The sequence below is a fragment of the Protopterus annectens genome, chromosome 13.part0, assembly GCF_019279795.1.
Source record: "Protopterus annectens isolate FY-2018-M chromosome 13.part0, PAN1.0, whole genome shotgun sequence".
In the NCBI taxonomy this organism is placed as follows: domain Eukaryota; kingdom Metazoa; phylum Chordata; order Ceratodontiformes; family Protopteridae; genus Protopterus; species Protopterus annectens.
Window position 1 is genome coordinate 817,214,129 of NC_056747.1, and position 23,480 is coordinate 817,237,608.

General features: G+C 38.3%; 1 protein-coding gene across 1 annotated transcript in view; it reads left to right on the forward strand.

Moving 5' to 3' along the window:
* INTS2 (integrator complex subunit 2) overlaps nucleotides 1-23,480 on the forward strand; it is a 1,434,855-nt gene that overhangs the window by 1,345,558 nt on the left and 65,817 nt on the right. The window contains exon 21 of the mRNA XM_044054536.1: nucleotides 14,576-14,683. Coding sequence (XP_043910471.1) covers nucleotides 14,576-14,683 — 108 coding nt within the window. The remainder of the gene's footprint in view (nucleotides 1-14,575; nucleotides 14,684-23,480) is intronic.

The window sequence follows — 23,480 nt, forward strand, 5'->3', positions numbered from 1 at the left end:
TTGGAAAAAGGTAGACTCTATAGAGCCATTCTGGAGGTAGCAACCTGGTCCTCAGTGCACTCTTTCACTAATCTTTACAAAATTGACTCCTTTTTTCAGAGATAGAGCAGGATTTTCTATGTCTGTTCTCTTGCCCTGTATCCTCTTTTCCTATCTGGCTTAAGCTTTGGCAATCCTTCCATATAGCTTTATGCTACTGCAGCAGTGATCTAATGATGGCCATAGTGCATGTAAACTTACCTTAGTAGTAGTTGTTTGAATTGATTACTGTTGCACTATTACCACCTTCCCTGCATCCCGGACTCTTATTTGTATGTATTTCTCCTCAGTTATTGCCCCTTGACTGTGATGGGTTCCCCTTCACCCTCTTTCTGCTATGACATTGGTGTAGAATTTTAGACTTTCCATATTTCTTGTTATAGTCTCCCTTAAATGGGACAAGAAAGCTCTGAATTTTGGTGCTGATGCGTCTCCTTTGATGCCAGTACTCTTATGCTTCAGTGGAGCTTTTGTATACTAATCAGACATCTGAGCTAAGGCAGGAAACATCACATTTAGTTGTATGCTACTGCAACAGTGATCTATTTGAACTTCTACTGTTAAGGTAAGTACTTACACAACTGTACTTTTCTGACAAATCCATATACTCCTTCATAGTTACCTAAGGGCCTGAAGGCATAAGTGCTAAACCCTGGTATAGGAAGAGTGCTGTCATTGCAGTGTAACCACGTCTTAGTAACTACATTGATGCAGATATGTTTGTGTTGCAGGAGTGCCTCAAGTTCTGACTTCTTACTGTTTACCTAGCATTGAAGACTACTTTGTGTACCAGCCTTTTATTCATGACAAAATGTGTGACAGAGGTTGCACTGAACCAGACCATTCAGCTCCCAGTTTTTTTCTTTAAACCATAAAACAAAACAAAAGTGAAAGGATACTTCTTTCCCCTAGATGTGTACAGACAGTTAAGGTACTACCTAGGTAGAGCAAAGGTCTACCAAAAGGTTGATCAGGTCTTTGTAGCCTTTGAAGATAGCAAACTGAAGCTGAACATCTTAAAGCTGACTATTTCCAAATGGATATTCCATTGTATTATTTTTTTGCTACAAATTCCATTGCAAACAGTTACCAGGCAAGGTAAGATCTCATTATGCCTGGGGCACAGACATTAATGTAGCCTTCCTGAAAGGTATCTTGATAAATTATATTTTGGAAGCTGCTACATGAACACCTCATCATACCTTTTCCAAGAACTAAAGGCTAGATATCACATCTAGGGCTAGAGAGTTTGCTTGGCAGTCCTAAAGTACATCTTTCCCCTCTCGTCCTGAGAGGTACCAACTATCCAAGGGATACAGGTGCTGAAAGCTTTGGGTCTTTTCTCTGATGTTATGACTGCAGCTGTGACTTGTTTGAAAATACCAAGCAGCGGCAGCAAAATCGAAGTTCTGGAATGAACCAAAGACACTGGGGTAACTTTCAGAATAGTCACTTACCCAAAGCCTGGAATAATTGGCAACAACAGGGGAGCCATGGTTCTCCCCTCAAGGGACAACACCTGAACCTCTGTGACTTTGACTGCCTGCCTCTCTCATCTTCCATTTCACTTGCCAGGGTGGCTGGTCATCATGCAGAACAAATTAATTAGAGCAATAATATCCAAATGTTACACTCCCCCTTTAACCCCTGCAAGACAGTCAGTTGTACAAAGTCTGTTTCTGCAAGTGCAGTTATTAAGAAGTAATTTCACTGAAAGCCACTTTTTAGTGATACGTTTTCCCACTGTTGTGGCTGTAAACCATTGAATATACCTGCAGGCTTCCCCTCAGTGAAAGAAAGCTGCCATTAATAGTATGTCTGTATACAGATTCCATATTCCATGAATTTTTGAGATGGAACTAGTGTGTGATGAAATATTGAATGTTTGAATGAGATTACCTTTTTTGCAAAACTGTGATCTTTGCTCATGATTATGGAGAGAAAATATGTTGTTTTTATAGTTTTTGGTATGTCAGTGCCATGGTCACATTATTTTAGGCCATATGAATCATTAGGCTATTTTTTTTTTTTTTTTTTTTATTAAGTAGAGAACGGCTTTAAATCTATACATCTGATTGATGCCATCCACAGAGTTTGTTAGTTAAGCAGGAAATGGAAGCAGATTGGTAGGCTTTTTTTTCTGTATTACACACATGCACCATACAGCCAGTTCTGGACAATTTAGAGTTGTTTACCCCCCTTGCTGTATGTTTTTGGCATATTGGAGGAAACCAGAATATCTTTTTTAACACTGTTAAGTTATCACTGAAGACGTAGGCAAACATACAGTAATATAAACAAAAAAACACGTTAACGTGTTTCCAGTTGCGTACATTATACATCACTTATGCTGATCTTCCATTATTTCACTGTTGCAGTATTCATTACATTAGGGATTCCCTGCCAAGGGCAGCCTGACGTCCGGCCAGTATGCCACAGCCTTTTGGTTGTTTTAAGGTACAGTTTACGTCACATATATGCTCCTTGCATAGCATAGGACATAAAGGTGATGTCTGGACATACCATCATCAGAACTTTTTTGCCGCCTGTCCAAACGCCATCGCTTGATTATTGGTCTGAACGCCCATTCCATTGCTGGTTCACCAAGCCATTGCAGATAAGTGTCCTGTTGGGGTTCTTTTTTTACTTATCCTTTTTATTGCTGCTTGTGGGGTTTCATGTAATCCAAGAAGGGTAAATGCCAGTGTGGGAGACAGATTCCCCATAAAGACCGCCACCACCAGTGTCTTTTTTGCTTAGGTGCCTCTCACATCCATACATCCTGTTCATTTTATCAGGCTTTTGTACCTAAAACCCTTCATAGTAGTCTGTATTCTTTGGTGCTCTGTCTTGAAAATCAGAGTCTTAAGCTTCTTGCAAAAGACACAATGCAGGGTACTTCCCACTACAAGGGATAGCCGTAAGTGAAGAAGAAGGCCAAGAAGTCTAGGCCGGAATCTTCTGTTGGTCAGCCTCTGCTGGACGTCTGTCTCGAGGTGAGTAAAATCCCAGAGTTTAGCCTGGCTTTGTCGTTGGATTCCTCTGCCACAACCAGGTTGGAGGCTGGTGGGGATCCAACTTTAAGGCTGTCCAAGGTGGCATTGCAGATGTCCATTTCAGACGTTCAGAGGGAACCACGGCTGATTATCTCCAAGGAGCCTAGGGGTGTTGCTCAAGTATTAGTTAGAGAAGTCATCCCTACTACCATCATTGAATGCTGTCCTGGGTCAGAGCCTTCGAAATTTTATAAAGTGGACATCCCATTGAAGAAAAAGCAAAAGATTAAACATATTTTTCCTGCTCCTAAGGATCCATAGGTCTTCACTGTGTTTGTTTAGTGGTTTGATGGCACTGAAACCTCCTCAGGGAGTTTCTGTTCAGATCCCCCCCCCCCCCATTCCTCTTCTCTAGAAAGAACCAGGGAACAGGATTCCTCTGCAGAGGAGCTGAATTCAAATGAGGAATCCCCTGTTTACTCCTCTTAGATTCCCTCTCCTTTGGACTGTGGGTCAGAGGAAGAGGAATCTACCAGTCCTGATACTACTTTTGAAGAAATTTCTTTTAGGAGCACAATCTCCAGGATGATGGAGTTCTTTAAATGGGATTGTGCTCAGGTCATTGAGGTACATGAAAGATACTATGACATGCTGCAGATGGATTCTCCTAAACCTTCTGCTATTCCTTCTGGTTTGGCTGCCTTGTTGGATGCATTTTCCAATGCTTCTAAGGCTCCAGACTCTCAGCCCCCTCCTCCCAATAAATCTGATAAATTCTATAGGGTGCCAAAGGACTGTAAAATTTTGTACAGGTGTCCTTCTGCTGAGCCCTTGGTGGTATCTTTAGTGTCTGACAAGCCCTCTCAATTGCTTCCTTCTCCAAAATTACTGCCCTCTGATAAAGATAGCAAGACCATGGAAAGGCTAGGCAAGAAGGTTTACACCTCTGCTGCCCTGGCTTTTAGGGCTGTATGTCCAGGTACTTGTTGATTCTCCTATCACAAGATTGTCAGGTCATTTCTGATCTTCCAGACTCTGAGAGTAAAACCTCTGATCTTTCCCTGTTAGGGACTTTCTCCCAGGTGGCTCCTCTTTCCATCAAGTGCAGTTGTGATGCAGCAAGTACTTCCTCTAGGGCTACTGCATTTGAGTCATTGAGGGGGTATTCTTGGCTTCAGCTTCAACCTTTACCTGATGATGATAAGGCTAATTTGATGGACGCCCCTCTTGATAATAAACACTTGTTTGGTGAAGCTGCTGCTGCTTAAGTCCCTTCAAGATAAGGGCAAGGTTTTGCAGGAACTTAAACGTGTCTTTTCTTTTGTGCTTACATTTCAGAGAAACTACCCCAGTAAGCCAGCCTTTGTTTGCAGGCAATCTTGCCCTCCTCCCAAGGGTAAAAAAGGGTGGCAAGCGGGCTCCTCCTGCTAAGGCTACTTGGGCTTCAGTGCCTCAGAAGTCTCCTTTTTCAGATAAACCAGGTCCTGTCTGACTATCTGATTATCCCATTCTTCCTAGCCACTTTCCTCTTTCTCTTCACCTCTCTCTCTCTCTCTCTCTCTTCCTGTTTGACTACAGATTACTTAGGATTCCTGGGTCCTGTCATTATTCACCAGGGATATTTCATGGTTTGGAAATCCCCCCCCCCCCCATGGGCATTTCTCAGCCTCCTCAGGAACCACTCTCCTTCTTTCCAGAGGTACTTTGGGACCTTTTGACTCGGGGCATTACTCAAGGTGCCTGTGTCCCAAAGGGGGGAGGGCTTTTACTCTAGGATGTTCCAAGTACCCAGAAAAGAGGGTACTTGGAGACCAGTTCTAGACCTCCCTCATCGAAACACTTTTCTGAAGGTGCCCTTCTTTTGTATGCTGTCCCTTCAGACTTTGTTCCCTCTTTTGCTTCCTCAGGCTTATGTGGTGTCTCTGGATTTCAAGGATGCTTATTTCCATATTCTGATCCATCCCCTTTTCAGGAAGTTTTTACATTTCTGTATTGTTTCCTGGTATTTTCAGTTCTGTGCTTTGCCCTTTGGCCTTTCTACTGCCCAAAAGGTATTCACCAAATGCTTTGCTCCTGTGATTCCTTTTTGCAGGATTCAGAGAATATTTCCTTACTTGGAGACCTCCTGTTTCAGGCATCCTCTCCAGAGATTCTGTTGCAAAATCTTCATTTTGCCATTTCCCTTCTGCAAAGCCTGGGGTTCACAATAAACTTTAAAAAGTCTCTTCTGACTCTCTCAGGACCATGTTTTTCTGAGATGCAGGATTCAGACCATGCTTATGCTGGCATCTTTGCCACCTCCCAAGGCCTTTACACCCATTTCCAACCACAGTTTCAAGTTTGCCATCATAGACTTAATGGAAATAAGTAGTTGCGAAGGGAATTGGAAGATCAAACTCTCGGCTCTTGAAAGTAGATGGCAGATATTTTGTGACTCTACTTCTCATCCAGGGCTGAATGATTTTATTAGTATAAAGCCATTCTTGCAGCTTAATGTATGAAGACTTCAAGCAGCTTGGTTATTGAGTAGTGGTTTGTTGGCACATTTTGATACTTTTCCTAATTGTGCTAGCTGTTCTCATTAGGTGTTCATATCAGTGGGCCACATTAGGGGGCCACACCAGTTGGCACTGATTGGTGATTACACGTTTTTTAATAGGTTTTTTAATAGGTTTTTTAATAGGATTATTATGTATTTTAGGTTGAGACTTACCCCTGTGTTGTCTTGAGATATCATTATTATATGACACACTATTAGGGGTTATAGATCTTTGTATGCATTATTCGACGAATTCCCTGTTCGTCTATACGACTACAGTTTTATTTAGTAATATATTTAGAAATATTGTGTCCTTGTTGGCTAGTACATATACTCTTTCTGTTTAAGTACTTTTCTTACATTGATGTTTTTTACATTCTGTCGCCTTTTTATATTGACATTTAGATTCATGCTTTTATATTTTCCATACCATTTTTTTATATTCTCCAAATTATGTTTTTATGTAAATTTGGCACTGTAGTATTTGATTAAGTTGCATGTAAAATTAGTATAGTATGACATTTTTAATGAACACTTAGATTTATTTTACATTGTTAGAGAGTACATCTTAGTGTATTAGCAGTAGGAATTTTAGTTAGTTGTCATCTTTTACATATTTGTGCTAATCAGTTTTTTATCATGTAAATAATATTATTTTTTATCATGTAAATAATATTATGTATTAGCATCCTTTGCACATGTTATATTTTGGCATATGCTGTTGGTTTTGCATATGCTGACGTACAACACGATACAGTATTAACGTTGCCTTTTTAATTAGTAATTGTTTGGCAAGTAGTTGGCGCCAAAAAGAACTTAAAAACTCTTTTCTGACATTGGTTCATGGTTCTGAGGAAGTCTGACGGAGGTCAGACGAAAGCGCTTAACCTTGTGACAATTTTATCTGGTTTATTCAATTGTTTGTGTTACGACTTTCAGCTAATAAAAGGTGGTTTTTTCATCCTGTTATCGTTGTCCGAGCCTTGGGATTCTGTTCGTGGGCACCCTTTCTGGATCGTTGAAAGTGTTTTTTTCAGCTTGTTTGGTTCTGCATATCTAAATACGACTGTGCATTATTTTTATTAGACCAATTGCTCCTACTACTGTTGGAACTATCTGGATCTCTTTCTTCTACATTGTTCTGGTTTCTAATTGCAAATCTTGGTATTTTATGACTTATTGGCTCTTCCTATTCTATTACCTTTCCCTCTCTAGTTATTTGTTTGCAGTACCTTGGTTCCTTTGCCAGTTTTATCTATTAAACTCCAGCCCCCCTCTTGCCTATTGTCTGTACCCCTACTTGCAGTCATCCCTATTGGCAAAATCTCCTTTCTACATTTTCATGTTGGCTTAATTTTTGGAATATGTTCTGTTACTTTATGAATATAATAAAATTTCTCCAAGTCTTTTGGGTTTCTAATACCATGATGAGAATAGACCCCATTCCTAAGGTCAGAGTATAATTAAAATTAGTGTTCTGTCAGTCTTTGATGTTAGCCAGAAGTGCTCTTCACAGTAACCACAGTGTGCCCAGAATTAACCCCTCCTGCAATTCATACAGAGTAACATATATTGGTAGCATATCTAAATACAACTGTATATTCTTTTTTATTAAACCCATTGCTCCTACTACTATTGGAACTGTCTGGATATCTTTCTTCCACATTGTTCTTGTTTCTAAGTGCAAATCTTGATATTTTATGGCTTTGTGTCCCTGTATACAAGACACTGTAATCAGGTGTAGCAATTGAAATTAGTACTACTTTTCTCTTTTTTCATGGACTGCTTTATCTGGTTTTCTGGCATCTATTTTTGAGCTGTTGGTAATGGGGGATCCCATGTGATGTACACTTCATCATTCTCTATAATGCCTTGTGGTTCATGTTTTCAGTCCTCCTCAGCTGCTTCTATATTGTACTGTTTACACAATTACCAGTGCAAGAGTCTTGCCACATTATTGTGCCTTTCAGTGTACAGGCCGTCTGCCATGAGTGTATCAAACCCAACAAGATGTGCAGTTGATTCTAAGTCTTAATTTCACAGAACCTACACTTCTGTTTTTCCCGCATTTTCAATGGACTTTGCAAACCAACATGTATGTAGTCCACTGTTCTGGGCAGCCATTATTAGCCTTTCACCTTTTGCAGGGCTGGTGTTAACGTTTTGGGGGTTGCCAGCATATGTCAAGTTGGGGGTCTCCCGGGCATTTTTAACTCCCCTCTCCTTAACCATTTCTGTATCAAATTCTGATCAACGTGAGGTTGGTCCAAGAGATCTCTATACTTCCCAATATATTTATGGCTTTTCCACATTTCTTTCCTTATCTGATCATTCTCCTCATAGTCTCTTTTTGGCACATTCAGTTACTGTCTGATTTTTGTGTACTGTTTGATTTCCATTCCCACTTGACACTGGAATGCTTCTGCTAAGCTAAGTAGAGAGAGGGGTCATCTTTAACTTTCTCTCCTCGCGTTTAAGTCAGCAGATATGTATGCAGTGCCATGATTGCAGAAGATAAAGACATAATCATTTTTGAAGAGGCCCATGCCATCATTAGAGTGAGGAATATGTAATCTTGGTATACATAATTTTTGTATATTGTATATCATTTGATAAGTGTGAAGTATTTTTCTTGTTTTCCTGTACAACTGATCCAGTAATTTTTGGGGCCAATCAATCACGCCAAAACTGTAAGTTAGAACAGGAAGAGCAAACTGGTTTATAGCTTGGACTTTATTCCTAGTTGTCAAGGCTGTTTTCAATCTTTTGAAGTATTCCTTACTGAGTTTTATTCACGTTTAACCATGTTTTATTGCCAGTCTTTAATTTCCAAATATTTATACACTCCCTGTTTAAGTTCCTTTATATCATATTCCTGTCCGAGATTATAATTTTCTTGTTACTGCAACTTTCCTGCTTTAAACGTTGGTTTTGCACATTTATCAAGACCAAATGACATTGTTTATTTATTTGTTTAATATTTGTTGACCGGGAAAGTCCGACTAGTCATAAGCTCTTTTTCTGCAGAGGCCCAGGGGAAGCCCCAAACAGAATAAAGATAGTTTCAAATAAATTATACAATATGTAAGCTCATACAGTAGTGGTACATACAAGGATAACAAGAAAAAATAGAATAGTCAGAACAGGTGACTAATATATGAGAGAAGGAAAATGGGAAGTATTTATTAAACATAGATTGAAAAGGAATGTTTAAGAGAGAAGTGAACTTACAGTAGGATGCAGTAGAGAAGTTCAGAAGGAAAGGAGAAAGAGGCATAAAGTTTTAACCACTTGCAGTTGTGCTTTAAACTCCTTATCTGATGAGATGTACAGTTTTAAGTCATCCACAAAAAGTAGATGAGAACTCTTGAAGCAAGGTTTTCTGGACACTAGATTGTAACCATGACCTAATCTGTTAAGTAAACAGCTTAATATGTGAAGTACAAGACAGAATAACAGCTGTGACAAAGAATTACCATGGAATATCCCCCTCTGAATTTGTATCCCTAAGATAATAATTTGGTGTTTGTCAAGGCTTGACTGCAAAGTGGTTTGCCACCGTTTTATGGTGACTGTCATGTAATTGATCAATATAGGCTATATCTTACACATCTGTAAGCACTCCTTTATCCAAGAATGTGGGATGCTGTCAAATGCTTTTAGTAATCTAGCTATGCTATAAGTAGATTATTCCTTTTTTACAGTTCTCTATTATGGCTTTATTTAGCAAAAATTATCCTTTTGTTACCCTTTTATTCTATTGCTATGATTGATTTTTTTTTTTCAAAAAGACTGTAAATTTTGCATCAATTCTGTATATAGTTTGTACATCGTCATAAGGCAAGTTGTTGGTCTATAGTTTTTTGATAGTTTACAGGTTCTCTCTAAAGGAGGAGCATTGTTTTTCCAGTTGTTAACCAGGTTGGTGTCTGTTCAGAATGCACATATAAGTAATTCTTACTCGGGGCTAAATCTTTGTGTAAAGCTATTAATACTTTTAGCCCAAAGTTAGGAACTACATCTGGGGTTGGATTTTCCATTTAGGAGTTTTTCTTAATTTTGTTTCAATCTCTCTAGCCTTTACTTCATCCCATTTCATATCCTGTACATTTGAACTCCTTACATCTTCTGTTAATGTTTCTATCTTTTCATCATCTTTGTTATGTTCCACAGAGTCTTCATACATATTTCTCCAAAATGTGCCAATTTCTTCTTTTTTGGTGGTGCTTCTATTTATTTGGCTTTGTTTCTCATTTCTCTATAAAACTTTTTGAGTCATCAGCAAATTGCTTATTGTGTACTTTTCCTTTATATTTATCTGTTTTTTTTTCTAAGTTTTTCTACTTGTGCTGATATCTCCAGTTTATGATTCGGAGTATTAGGAATAGTGCATGATAGATCCTGGTGTATTCTGGTACTGTGCATTGCTTTTACCACATCTTATCTTTCTACGTATTTTTGATTTGTTCCTTCTTCTGTATTCTTCTGACGATAAAACTTCTTGTCTTAATTGCTTTATAGTTTTCTCTACTCAATGCTTCCATGATGTAGTTTAGTTCTTCCCTTATTGCTCTGTTTTGTGGTAAGACCATCTGTTATTAATTTAGTTGTGCAGTAGTGTATCTAATTTACTTCTGTTATATCACATGAATTTCTGTTAATTGTCTTGATTGCTCGTTCATCTGTTTTATCAGCCTTCTAACATTTTGGTTCTTATTTATTTTCTGTAATTATTTTTTTCATCGATCTTAATATGTCTATCCATCTCTGTTAACTCGAGCAAAATTATTTTCTTCTAAACTGAGGGCACATGCCTTGCTGTCTCTTTCCTGTGAGTATTGTACAGAAAGTTCCTGAACTTCTTCCTTAGAATATCCTCTTTATCTGCATCCTGGTGCTGCTTTATATGATAACTCATTGGCCCATCTACAACATTGCCTGCATCAGAGTTGCCACTGTTTCCTTTTCTTTCCCTTGCAGTGCAACTCCAGCTGAACTTTTGTACCAGTTTCCTTCTGAAGGCATCAACATGTGGCAAGTCTTCAGATGCTTCCAGTTCCACCTGTTTCTTCTTAGTTTGGAGATTCATTGTTCCATAATGCTATGACATTACCTGTGTTGGATTTTCTACACTAAATCCTTCACTTCGCAAGTAGTTCATGACTTCAGTTTCTGCTTGTTTAACTTCTGCCTTACTAATCCTTTGTTCTACATTCCCCTTGCTTTTCTTATTTTTTGTATTGTGAAATTTTACTTATCTAGTTGCCTTCTTTGCCTGTTTTTCTCTTCAAATATCTTTGGAGCTGCTTTTTTGTATTGAGTAGTTTGACTTTCTCTTTTGTAAAAATATTGCACCATATCAGATCTCTTTTTTTTCCCCATGACCATTTCTTTTTTAATGCCTTCTGAAAATCTTTGGATTTTGCTCTTTATATTTTTGTACTTCCTATGTCACTTTTTCCAGGTGGCCCAAAGTGTCTTTGTGTATATAATGTTTTTCATGGCTCAGTTGTATTATTGAATGTAAATTTGCATTTGAAGCTTTTGACCCTTTTTTGCGCAAGTATTTTTCTTTCCTGTAATTTCTCTCTGAATGTTTTCAGTCTGGAAATTTTGGGCTTCTTGCGTTGTTCTGCTTTCGGCTTTTCCCGGTTAGGGGTCGCCACAGCGGAACTCCGGTCCGCTAATGATTGTCAGTAGATTTTTTACGGTGCTAAGATGCCAGCTTGACACCCAGCCTTCAACAAAGGCATGCCCATTCACGCATGAAGGTGCCCCAGTCGAGAATCGAACGGGAGAACCTCTTGCTGTGAGGCGACAATGCTACCGCTGTACCACTGCGGCATCTTCTTGCGTAATGGTAATAATACATAATTTCTTCCTTATCCTCAGTAGTCCACTCTGTCATCTGTGTGGCTCTTTTTTGGACTGTCAGGAGCCATCCTCCCCCTGAGCCTGGCTTAACCCTGTTGTAGGAATTTTTACATGTCTTGAGGATTCTGCCCTGCCATTTTTTTCCAGTCCTGGCTGTAGTGTGCACACTGGGATTGAGCACTTTTTGTCCTGGGATTAGTGCACCCAGCTATCTTTTTAAATGTGTAACCTATTTCTCTCTGTTTGAAGGATCAGCTTATCTTACTTAACTGTTGCCCTCTTCCTGTCCAAGATAAATTATTTAAACACTTTATTATTGTCCACAACTTGTACTGCGGTGGTGGTGCTGTGGTAGCGTTGTCACCTCACAGTTAGACGTTGCCCTTTCGATTCTCAGACCGTCTTCTGTGTGGCGACATGTGTGAATGGTCGTTTCTTCATTGAAGGTTGTGCGTTAGGCCCTGCAAGCCAGCACGTAAAAATCTACTGCCAATCATGAGTGGATCGGAGTTCCACTGTGGCGACCCCTAACCGGGAAAAGCCGAAAGACACAACAACATTATTGTCCCCAACTTCTCCTCTGGTTGATAAAATTATTTCTGACACTAAAGGGACTAAAAACGTTTTCACTGTGTTTATCTTACTATCCACATCCATAAACAAGACACCTTCAAGTTTGTCAGTTTTTGTATTATCTTTTGTTTTGCCTATTCCCACATATCCTTAGATGAAGTAACAGAAGCAGTTTTTTTTTGTTTATAACAAAGCCTTTTTAATCCATACTCCTAAATACTTCATCTTGTTGTTTCCCCATAAACGTAAGTATTGCTGAACCAATTCATGTGTGGGTACATAGTTTACAGCTGTAGCCTTTGTTTTATCTTCATTAATTTTATATCCTGAAAAGATTTGAAATTGTCTCAAAATGTTTGATAATACTGAGATGTCCTTTTCTGGATTTGTCAGGTACAAAATAATATCTGCAAGTTAAGCCAAATTTTCTTGATTACCATACCAAAAATCTATGAATTAATGAATGAGTCCTTTATTTTCTTTGCCAATGGCTCTAAATATAAAACAAATAACAAAGGGGAGAGAGGACACTCAACCTGGATCCTCTGTTCAGATGCTATTTATCAGTAAGGAATCCTCCCATTTTATTCTTGCCTCCAAGCCTTCATATATCTTTTTATTATTGAAACAAGGAATGCAAATGCTTCCATTGCCTTGCTCGTAAAATCCCAGCTTACTCTGTCAAATGTTTTCTCTGCATCAAGACCCACCAATATCAGTGGTATTTTTTATATTTTGCTTTACTCTGAATCATCATTGTTCTGTTAATGTTGTTGAATGTTTGTCTTCCCTCCACAAAACCACATTGATCCATATCTATCAATTTTGGCAACATCTTTGCCATTCTTTTAGCTAGTATAGACATGAATACTGTAATAGTCATGGTTTGAAATTGAAGTAGGTCTAAATGAAGCAGAATCTGATGGGTCTTTATAGTCTTCATGTGTTACAGCTATCATCTTCCAAGATGTTGGTGCTTCCCCTCCTTTTAAAATACTGTTGGACAGAACTTTCCATATCTTTATCACTTTTTTCCTTCTAACTTCCAAACTTTCACAGAAATACCATCTGTTCATGGAGATTTTCCTGTAGATTGATTAGAAACAGGAGTATCTTGAGGCAGTTTGCACAACACAGAGAGAAGTGCAGATTCCACATGGGGGCACCCCAGCCAAGAGCTGAAAACTGAACAGGAGAACCTCTTGCTGCAAAGTGACAGTGCTGCTCACTGCACCGCTGTGCCGTCCTATTTTCTTTGAGACAGAGTTTAGATGTACTTACTACTGTATATTACTAATCGCCCATCTTGAAAGAAACAATAATATTGCTGTAGTGATCCAAAGAACATGGACGTTTTTGTCCTCAGCTGTGAAGAGAGACTTGGCATGTTATTTGCTCCATTCTTCAGAAATTTTATCATCTTTACTAAAATTGGTAGCAGTTTTTAATTGCAGACTAAATTTTAATAGACCCAGATAACTTCTTCAGCTCTAACTTTCAGAGCTCTTAGAAGGATACGCCTTTTAAAGATCTGGGTGCGCCCTGTTTTTTTCTGAGCACTTGCTGTGGAATGGATTAGTGAAATCTCTCTCTCTCATTTATCTACAGAGCTTCTGTAAAAGTTGTGAATGCTATGCTTTCCTTCACAGCATTTGCATGTCTAGAGTCATTATTTCTTAATTACAGTTGTTGTGAAGGATGCAACTTTGTAATTGTAGATCTCCATTGTCTTTCTGCATTCCTGCGTACCCGTGTTTGACCCTCCCAATTATAAGTATGTGAGTTTGAGGCCTGTGGGCCAAAACTACTATTTCTTTTTTTTCCCCAACAGACTCTGTTCTTAACACTTATCTCAGAAACTTTCAACTTTTTTTTTTCACTGTCATATAAGAAATTTTAATTTACTCCTTTTGGTTTTCTCTGGAATATTTATTCAGAATGTCTGAAAGTGCAATGAAATAACACTGTAGCCAAACGCCTAAGCATGTAGGTGGTGTATTGCTGGCATTCAAATCAGAATGGAGCTCTCCAAAGGATAGGTGTCATAGTTTATAGACATTGCATTTTAAAACCATGAAAGACTTTATTAGCATAAAATGCTGAAAACTTCAAAGGAGTTAGGGCAAATGTGGGAGCAGAGACTCGTATTTGTCACGTACAGAATGAAACACCAGTGTGTGGGAAGAATTTGCATCAGCAGCAGAAAAGTTGGGAAAGCACATTCAGGCCAGGTTGTTTCAAAGGAGTATTTGCATTGTACATTTGGACTGGTATTTACTTGACTTTCTGGTCACTGCATAAGCACAGAGAAGTAACAGCATTGAAATTTAATAAAGGGAGCTGCACTGATAATTCTGAAATAGCCTTTGGTTTTCATGTTGGATAACATAGGCAATAAGTTAGGGAGACATTTTAACCATAACTTGTAACATTCTTTGTATTATGTACCATATTTGAATATTCATAGGTTTGCTATTTTCTGTGTTGTTTGCTTCCAGCAAAAAGAATCAGTGTAACATAATTCTGAGTAAAATTTTGTATTGTTGTTATGCAGGGTTACCCATATGAACTTCTGCCGTTGACAGTAGCTGGGATCCCATCAATGCACATCTGCTTGGATTTTATTCCTGAACTTCTAGCACAGCCAGAGCTTGAGAAACAGGTAGTCAAATGCCCTTTTTTATGTTTTGGAACTGATTCAACTGTTAAGAGTTAATTTATTCAGCTGTCTTAAACTGCATGGAAGTTTGCAGCCTAGGTTTGTTAAACATTTGAACAACTTGGTATTGATTGTTAGGTTGTTACTTATTTGTCAGTCATGATAGTCAACCTGAGGGTTTATTGGCAACAGTTTTGGAACAGATCACAATTAAAAATAATAATGATAGTGATTTAGTTAAACAAAAACTGTTGCACAAGGAAACTGTTTTTATATTAAAGTATAATACACTGACACCTAGTGGCATTAATGTAGAATGTAACTGGAGAGTATTTTTATGAATGAAATATATTGTAATTAATTGATTGATTGATTGTTAAATTGTTTTATTGGTTTTGTAATTAAGGGTATTGTATGGTATAAATAATCTGGAAGTGTTTGTGATACTCATTCTCCTTGAAGGCGTGAGCCGAGGCGCTAGAGAAGGGTAATAAAACAGTGTTGGATCTCTTTACTTGGTCGTATTGCTTGGATTATTCTTCTTCTTTTTTATTTTTGTTGCACATGTGTTACTTATTTGTGTTTTCTCTATCCTTTTTGCCCCTGTGCCTGCCAACCATCAAGCCCTCCCCAGTCAAGCACAATTCCATTTGTTCAGCAGTACTGTGGGGATACCAGCACGGAGTCAATAGCTGTCTAAAGGGACCAGTGTTCAGTTAGCCATGAGGGGTGTTTGGTGCCACATGTATTCAAGGGCTTGTCAGTCTTCTGCAGCCTTACCCTCAGGGTGCTGACTGGAATAACAGCTCAAGTGACCCCCAGAGATTTTCTGTCCTTGCTTCAGCTCTGACTGCTGCCACTTTTTCCAGCCCACTGCAAAGGGATAAGTCTCAAAGTATCAATAGCTTGAGCAACCAGAGCATTTCTGTTTCAGCAGTTGCTCCAGCTGACATCAGCAACTCTGTCATGGTGAAGGTCATCTGTGCTTACCCACCTGTACATGCATATTCCCACACATATGTGGAATGAGCTTCACAGAGTGAGCTACCATGGCTTGGCAGTGTCAAGCACACATTCCCAATTTATGACTGAGTTCATCAACTGAAACCTTTCCATTTGCAAGTAGCAAGAAAGACAGCTGGACCACCAGATGCCCAGCACAGATGTCAGCATTAGACTCTAAGGTCTCATCCTTCTTGCCCATTCTTCCAGTATCTGAGCCTTTACTTGAACCTGGGTCATTTGGTTTGTAGTCAGGGCTTTGTTCTCTGTGCCACAGAGCCGGGTTACTTGTCATTTGGTGAAATGGATTTCTCTCTCACTTGCAAAACAACATTAACACATATTGCAGAATATTTGGTCAGAGGATCAGCTTTGGGGTAGAGACTTCTGAAGTTGGGTTACTGTATGTGAATAAACTTTGGAAAAATACTGTAACCGTTTAAGCCAGCCTGCTGAAGAAGAAACTTTTTTCCATCTACCCTGCTGCAGACTGGGGCTTATTTGCCATCCCTGTCATTAAAGTTCTAACTGGGGGTTTGTGTTACAGTAGCTGATGGTAACAAGGGTGAACAAGACTTCGATGTACAAAAATGACTGACTGACTGAAAAGAGCAGGGCTGCTATGATAGTGATGTCAAGTATTCATGCCAGCCACCAACTCCTCTCAGACTACAACAAAGGTGTAAAAATATGCAAGCTAAATTCTCAAAGTATCATGAGCAACTGGGAAACCTGGATCACTGAACAAAAACCAGATATGTGCAGTATAAGTAAAACTTAGTTTATAGGTGACCTCTATGTTTCCCCTTTATACAAAACGGTTTGCACATATTCATGAATAATATTACTGAAAAATCTAGTAAGGAGATCTGCTAAAACAACTCCAGAATTTTAAGGTATATAAAAATGATGAGGTATAACTCCTCCAACAAAGAAGATTCACCAAATTGGTTAATAACTCGAATACTTACAAGCAATAGCATAAATTTACTCATGTCTGTTGTTCCCCCAAACCATAACCTTTTGGAAGCACCATACTAGAAATCCTTGTGGTTACTAATAGAGGCAATATAGTAATTGTGGAAGACATCAACTTTGATCTTGTGAGACCAAAAAAAAAAGAAAGAAAGAGGTTTACCACTTAATTTCTGTAAGATTACTTTGCTTATTACATGTATGGCTAGACCAAACCCGTTAACTAACAAAGTTTCCCTTCTCAACTTACTTGTGACTAGCATCTCATATAGATGTTAAAACATCACCTACTTCCCCAATGTTCTGATCTGCCATCTGCTCATACAAACATCTTATAAAGGCCCAAAAGTCAAGCCAACCAGACAAAGAATTGCATATCCTACAAGATTTAGCCAGTATAAATTGGTCATAATTATATCAAAACAAAGACCATCTTAGGTCTTGTTAGTATTTATTTGTTTTATCATTTGTATTATTGAAAAACAATAATGCAAATGATAAAACAGTTAAATACTAACAAGGCTTGGGATGGTCTGAGTTAGTGTTCAATTGTTTTATCATTTATATTATTGAGAAACAATTTCAGCTAAAAAAAATGTGTGAGATGACAACACTGTCCCTAGATAACTCATTGTTGTTGTATCTTTCGGCTTTTCCCAGTTAGGGGTCGCCACAGCGGAATTCCGGTCCGCTAATGATTGGCAGCAGATTTTTACGTACTGAGTTGCCAGCCCTGACGTACAACCTTCAACGAAGGTATGCCCATTCACGCACGTCTCCACCCAGAAGATGCTTTAGCTGAGAATCTAACAGAACAACAACGTCTTGCTGTGAGGCGACAATGCTACCGCACCACCACCACAGTCACTCTCTAGATAACTCGTACACTTGGGAAAATAAAAAAAAAAAAGGTAGAAAAAAGTTGAATAAGTGAAAAATCACTGGAAATCCCTTTCACCAACTAACATTCTTCTTCCCTTAGGCAAAAGTCATCTGAAAGATAGAGGCTGAATCCAAGGAAGCTTGCATATTTTCCCAGCCCAGACTGTTCTGGAACATTATTAAATAAATTTCTTGTGTGTATGAAAATAATTGCCATAAGTCTATCCTAAATACGGACTTCCACTCCAGGACTTGAAAATATTGACTTCATCTACATCCTCCCTCAACAGCACTCTCCCCACCAACTACTTAATTTCTCCTAAGTAACTCCTGCATATCAGTCAACCTCCTCATCATTCTGCTTCCAGGCAATATCCTCTAAGACAACAGCTTGAGAAACTAGGAAAACAAACCCTATCTTGAATTGCATCCCCTCAACTTTTCTCAAGATGAACACTCCATCCGTAGCAACATCTCTGACACAGTCATTCAGACTTTCACTTACCAGAGGAATAATCTCTCTTCAGTTCCAGCATTCTTGAATTGTCCCTTTTCCAAGGTCATTCTGGTAGTGTAAAGGGTAAAGCACTAACTACATCCAAGAATACCAGAGTTCAGTTAGGGGCTTGAGCAACTGATGGAGAGGCGTGGAGGGATGGAGGTATGTTCATCCTGGAAAGAAGGGTGGTTGAGTGAGCATCCTCGTGGCATCCCTGATGGAGGCTAGGATTGGACAGGGAGGGTGTAGTCTAAAGTGGGATTAGTGTGAGAATTTGGCTGAGTTCCCACTGATGCCAGAGCAAGATGTCACACATTCCCACTGCATGCCCACTTCCATGACTTGACCATGCAACCAGGGAGGGCTGAGAAATCAGCATAGGCCTTAAAGGAATCACCCCATGGCCTTACATTCCGCATCTGTCTCGGTCAACAAATTACAGCTTGTAGTCCAGAAGTGAATCAAGGGACTAATAGACTCCACAATGGATGAATCTGGGGCACTGGGAATGGCTGTTAAATTATTCCTTTTCCAAAAATACCCTTCCTTCCCACATGACTACAAGACCCATAGCCATACTTTGTCCAGTCACAAAATAGTCAAACATCATTTTCAGTCAACTTTTTGACCATATTAACACATTTAACCTTTTAATTCATGCCCAGTATGTATTCAGGATACTTACTGCTATATATGCACAGTAACCAACAACATTTACATTTCTGTGGAAAAGGGTACTTTACTGGAAGAATATTTATTGATATGACAATATCCTCTCAACAGGCATACCACAAGGTTTAGAAGTCGAAATTATTCTTTCTTTCTTTATTCACAAGTTATATTGCCTCATCCTCTGTAACTATGTGCACAAATGAGGCTATTTTTCAAAGATCAGTAACTTTTACAGAGCATTTTAAAATTACTTCAAAAAGATTTCAACCTGCTTTGTCACTGATCAACCATATGATGTTTAGCTTCTGTTGTTTTACATACCTCACACATAATCAAAAAAACAGTCTCTTAATAATTAGCTCCATACAGAAATAAAATAGCTCAAGTTATCCAATGTAAATATTTGTGCCTCATAATGGATCCAACTTCTTATTTAAAGTCCATTCTAAAGTAATTAGAGAAAAAGTGAACAAGCAACTATAAACATGTTACTCTCTTTCTAACCATTTCACCCTTCAGAGTATGTTCTAGCCAGTAACCTATCCATTCCTCTTGTATATTTATTAAATTATCTCTTAAATGTGAAAGCCACATGACACCCTTAATAATGCAAAATTGCTATCCGTTGCAGCTAGAGCCACATTGCTCCTCTTTGCCTTTGTGTTAAAACTACTAAATAATGGTTTTCCTTCACCTGCTGATAGTATGAATATGATTTAATAAATAGATTAAGGCACAGAATGGTAATACTCTTACCCTACAGAGACACCATTTCTGTCCTGCCTTTAAGAATTCCTCCCCCTTAATATGTGTGAAAAGAATCAACATTCTCCCTATTTATAATAAAGCTGTTAAGAGCAACTAAAGCAAAAGTACACCTGCATCTGCTTTCTAGGAAAAGCGTATCTATAACTAACCTTAAATAGCCCATCACAGTCATCAAATTGTAAGGGAGTCGAGTCTGTATCATCAGTTGAAACAAAACCCTTGTAAATAGGTACACACACATCTTTAAATTGTAAATATGTCACTTGTAGTTCAGGATATAGGAGTATCATACGGATACTATATTAGTTATATAAAAGTAGCAGAGTACATAACTAGATCTGGTGACCTAGCAGTTTTGCTTATTTCTCTACATAGTAGGAATCCTAGCTTTTACAATGTTTCAATGTGACAGTCAAGCTGAGGACCTCATTATTAGCCCTAATCCAGCATGATGAATAATTAAACATGGTCACCGTACTATGCATCAAGTTTGAAATTAAATGAATAAAGTGTGTCAAATTGTCGACTTTCAGCTGGAGTTTTTCACTTTTTATACCCACTGTAACAAAATAACTTCCTTACTGTTCCCTTTTGCTACTGCACACAAAGATTTATTATTCCTTGATTACATAGTATGGTGTGACACCAGAATAACTGACATGATCTGAATTTCAGCATTGTTAAAGCCCTTAGAAGTCCATATTAGGTCTACCTGTTAATAGCCTGTACGCTCTGCTTTGCCATTTCTACTTTTTCAGGCTAGCCTCCTATCTAAGCCTTTTTAATTACCATTCCACGTGGCTGGTAAAGAATTTTTGAAGACATTATAACATTAATTTCTTCTTCTGAGTAGTGACCAAAAGAAACCCAACAAATTCAATTATTGATCTGATCAAAGATTTAAATAGTGGTAGTAGCACCACAGTACTGCTTGATTTAATAATACAATAAACCAGCTTAATCCTACATAGACTCCTCCTCACCACCAGATTAGCATACTACCTAAAAGCAGTTAGATACCGTGACTCTGCCCGTGTATTTGAAACGTACATCATCTGATATAATGGCATTGTCCAAGGTATAAGAATAATGATTGTTATCGGGGCCCATATACATAACTTACAGCTTTCTTCTGTTGAATTTTATCCTATAATCATTAGCAAACTTGTACAGTTTATTTAAAAAACTTTAGAAATGTTTTTGATCATTAATTGTAGTAATAAAAGTCACTGTCCTGGCATCGTCAGTGTAGATAATTAACCAGCATTCTAGGTTATCAGGCATAGTTGACATAAATATTTGAAAATGAAAGGGCCTCAGTACTAACTCTTGAGGGGAACCCACTTGTGACATAAAAAAAATTGATCCTACTGCTTTAACCGTCACAAGTGATGTTTCCCAACAACCAGGTTGATATCTATTTAGTAATATATGGATTAATATGCCAGCTCTGAAGTGATGTCATTATGTCCTTATGAGGAAGAGAGTCAAACGCTTTGGCTAGATCTAAAAATGATATCAAAAGAAGACAATGTAGTGAGAAAGTGTAGTGAACACTCATTGGGTTAGAACAAAACACGTAAAGGGAAAACTAAGTGTACAGAAGCAATTACTCTTGATATCTGCATTCAAATTATTAAGACAGACCTTTGTCAAACCATCTTACAAAAGATCTGCATCATAGATCTTTGTGCATTCTTATTAAAAATAAATAAAAAAAAACATGATTCAAGCTGATATTGCTTGCTTTTAAACCACAGTTCATTAAGTTAAAACAAAACATGAGCACTTTCTCCTGTGTCACAGCTTCATAAAGTAAATTTGTAGATACCCATCCAGTTGTCTGTTAAAGGAAGATAGTAAGTCACACTACTTAACATACAAGTGAAGCTTATTTTAGACATTTGGGAAGCACATATCCCAGTTAGCTTCTATACTCTCAACTTAAGAATTTCTCTTCCAGTCCCATGAGCTTAACCCACTCCTAATGGATTCATAATCTGCTTTATAACATAATCTTTTGTCATTTTCTTCTTAATGTCATTTAGGAGTAGATTAAAAAAAAGTGCATCACAGTGGTCAGAACTGCACAATAGTTCTATCACGGTATTGACTAATAAATTTGTAGATGTTTTTGATAGAACTGTATCTGCTATGTTGCTCCTTCTTGTGGGAGGCTAAGCATGCTGAGTCAGTCAGGGCCATATTATAAAGAATTTGTAATGTTATGTCCTCACTGTGAATAGAAGGTGACTATAATTCCCAGTCAATACCAAGTCCATTCAGGTCCCCCATGTAAATGCAGTACTGACTTGAAGCAATGCAAAAGAACTCCCTCAAAAAGTGACTTCCTGCTTAATTCTAGAAATCAATATTTGTACAGAGGTAGTCTCGGCATTGAAGTTGTGAGCTACTATAACACAAAACCATAAAAACAGTATCAGGCAAGCAATCACAGGAACCATAAGATACTTAGATATAGCCACTTTTAAGTACACACACGTAAAAGTTTTTGCCACCCCTGACAAGCACTTAATAGTGCTCACCTTTCAAATCAGGCAGGGCTATACATGATAACTTTGTTGTAAATGTATGCCTGTCCGTCAAATTGTCAAGACTATAGCCAATGATTGATCTATTATAGTGGCTTACTACATCCTACCCCTCCTGTCAGTCTATGTGCTAATGTCAAATTAGGTCCCTACTGCGGGTTTTTGTAGAGCCAGTGGTTTTGTATTAAAAAAAAAACGTAGGAGATCAAATAGTATTGGATCTTTCATGGCTTCAAAAGCAAGAAACAGATCACCTTAGAGCAACCACTAGGCTACCAAATATAAGGAACCATGCTAATCTGTTAGGGTGGTTCAAGGATTTAAGGACCTATACTGCTGTTTCACATAGATTAATACTCCTCCTTGTCTGTTTTTCTTAAAATGAAGGGGACAGACATAACCTTTCAGACATCAGGGCGAGTCCTGTTCAAGAGGGTCACAGGTGAAACTCCTGAGGTGAATCTGCCGTTTCCCATCCAGTCATCCAAATTACACTTAAATAGGGTCATTGAGGGGCTCTGCTTCACTTGAATTGGGATTTTGTTAGAGAGGAGAGTTAACCTCTGTGAGACAGATCTGTCTCCAGCAAGTCCTGTTGATGTCACATACTAGGTTGAATTCCGTAGAGCAAGTGCATCTTATACCATTTGATTTACGAATGTATAACATTGCCATTAGAGCAGGATCTGAGATTGCTTTATATGCAAGGCAGAGGTTGCCTATGAGTAGTCTGTAAGACAAGAGTACAGTGACAGTGATTTCAGTCGATCAATGTATGACATATGCTAAAGACCCTGAATTTTCTTTTAAGAAACCTTTAAGGTCTTTCCAGTTGCTTCAGGTGCCTGGTAAGTAAGGTACATACCAAAGGTACCAGTGTACTCTATTATTGGCCTGATGAGTGAGGCGTATGGTGGGGTTATATGTTAAGTTTTATTCTAAATAAATTGTATGCACCATATTGCATATATATATAGAGAGAGAGAGATAATGTGTGTGTGTGTGTGTGTGTGTGTGTGTGTGTGTATATATATATATATATGTGTGTGTGTGTGTGTATACACACACACACACACACAAAATACGTGTGCAAAAACGTATGTGTGTGCATAACGGAGAACTAGATTGTATGCCTGTGTGTGTACTTCATGTCCTTTAAAGAAAAACAAATCAAAATGGAAATTTTGTGTAACTGCATGTGTCTACACACACACACACACACACATATCTATAAATATCTGTGGTGTCTGTGAGCATAAACATGTATGTAGCAAGTAGAATAATGTATGTGGGATACAGTACTGTGTTTAAATGCACATGTCTGACTGTGTGTGTGTGTGTGTGTGTGTGTGTGTGTTTAAACACAGTTAAGTACTACTGATTTCCTTTTCTTGATGTTTTTAATGCAAGAGCACATAGTAAATGTGTGTTAAAATAAATTGAGCTGTAT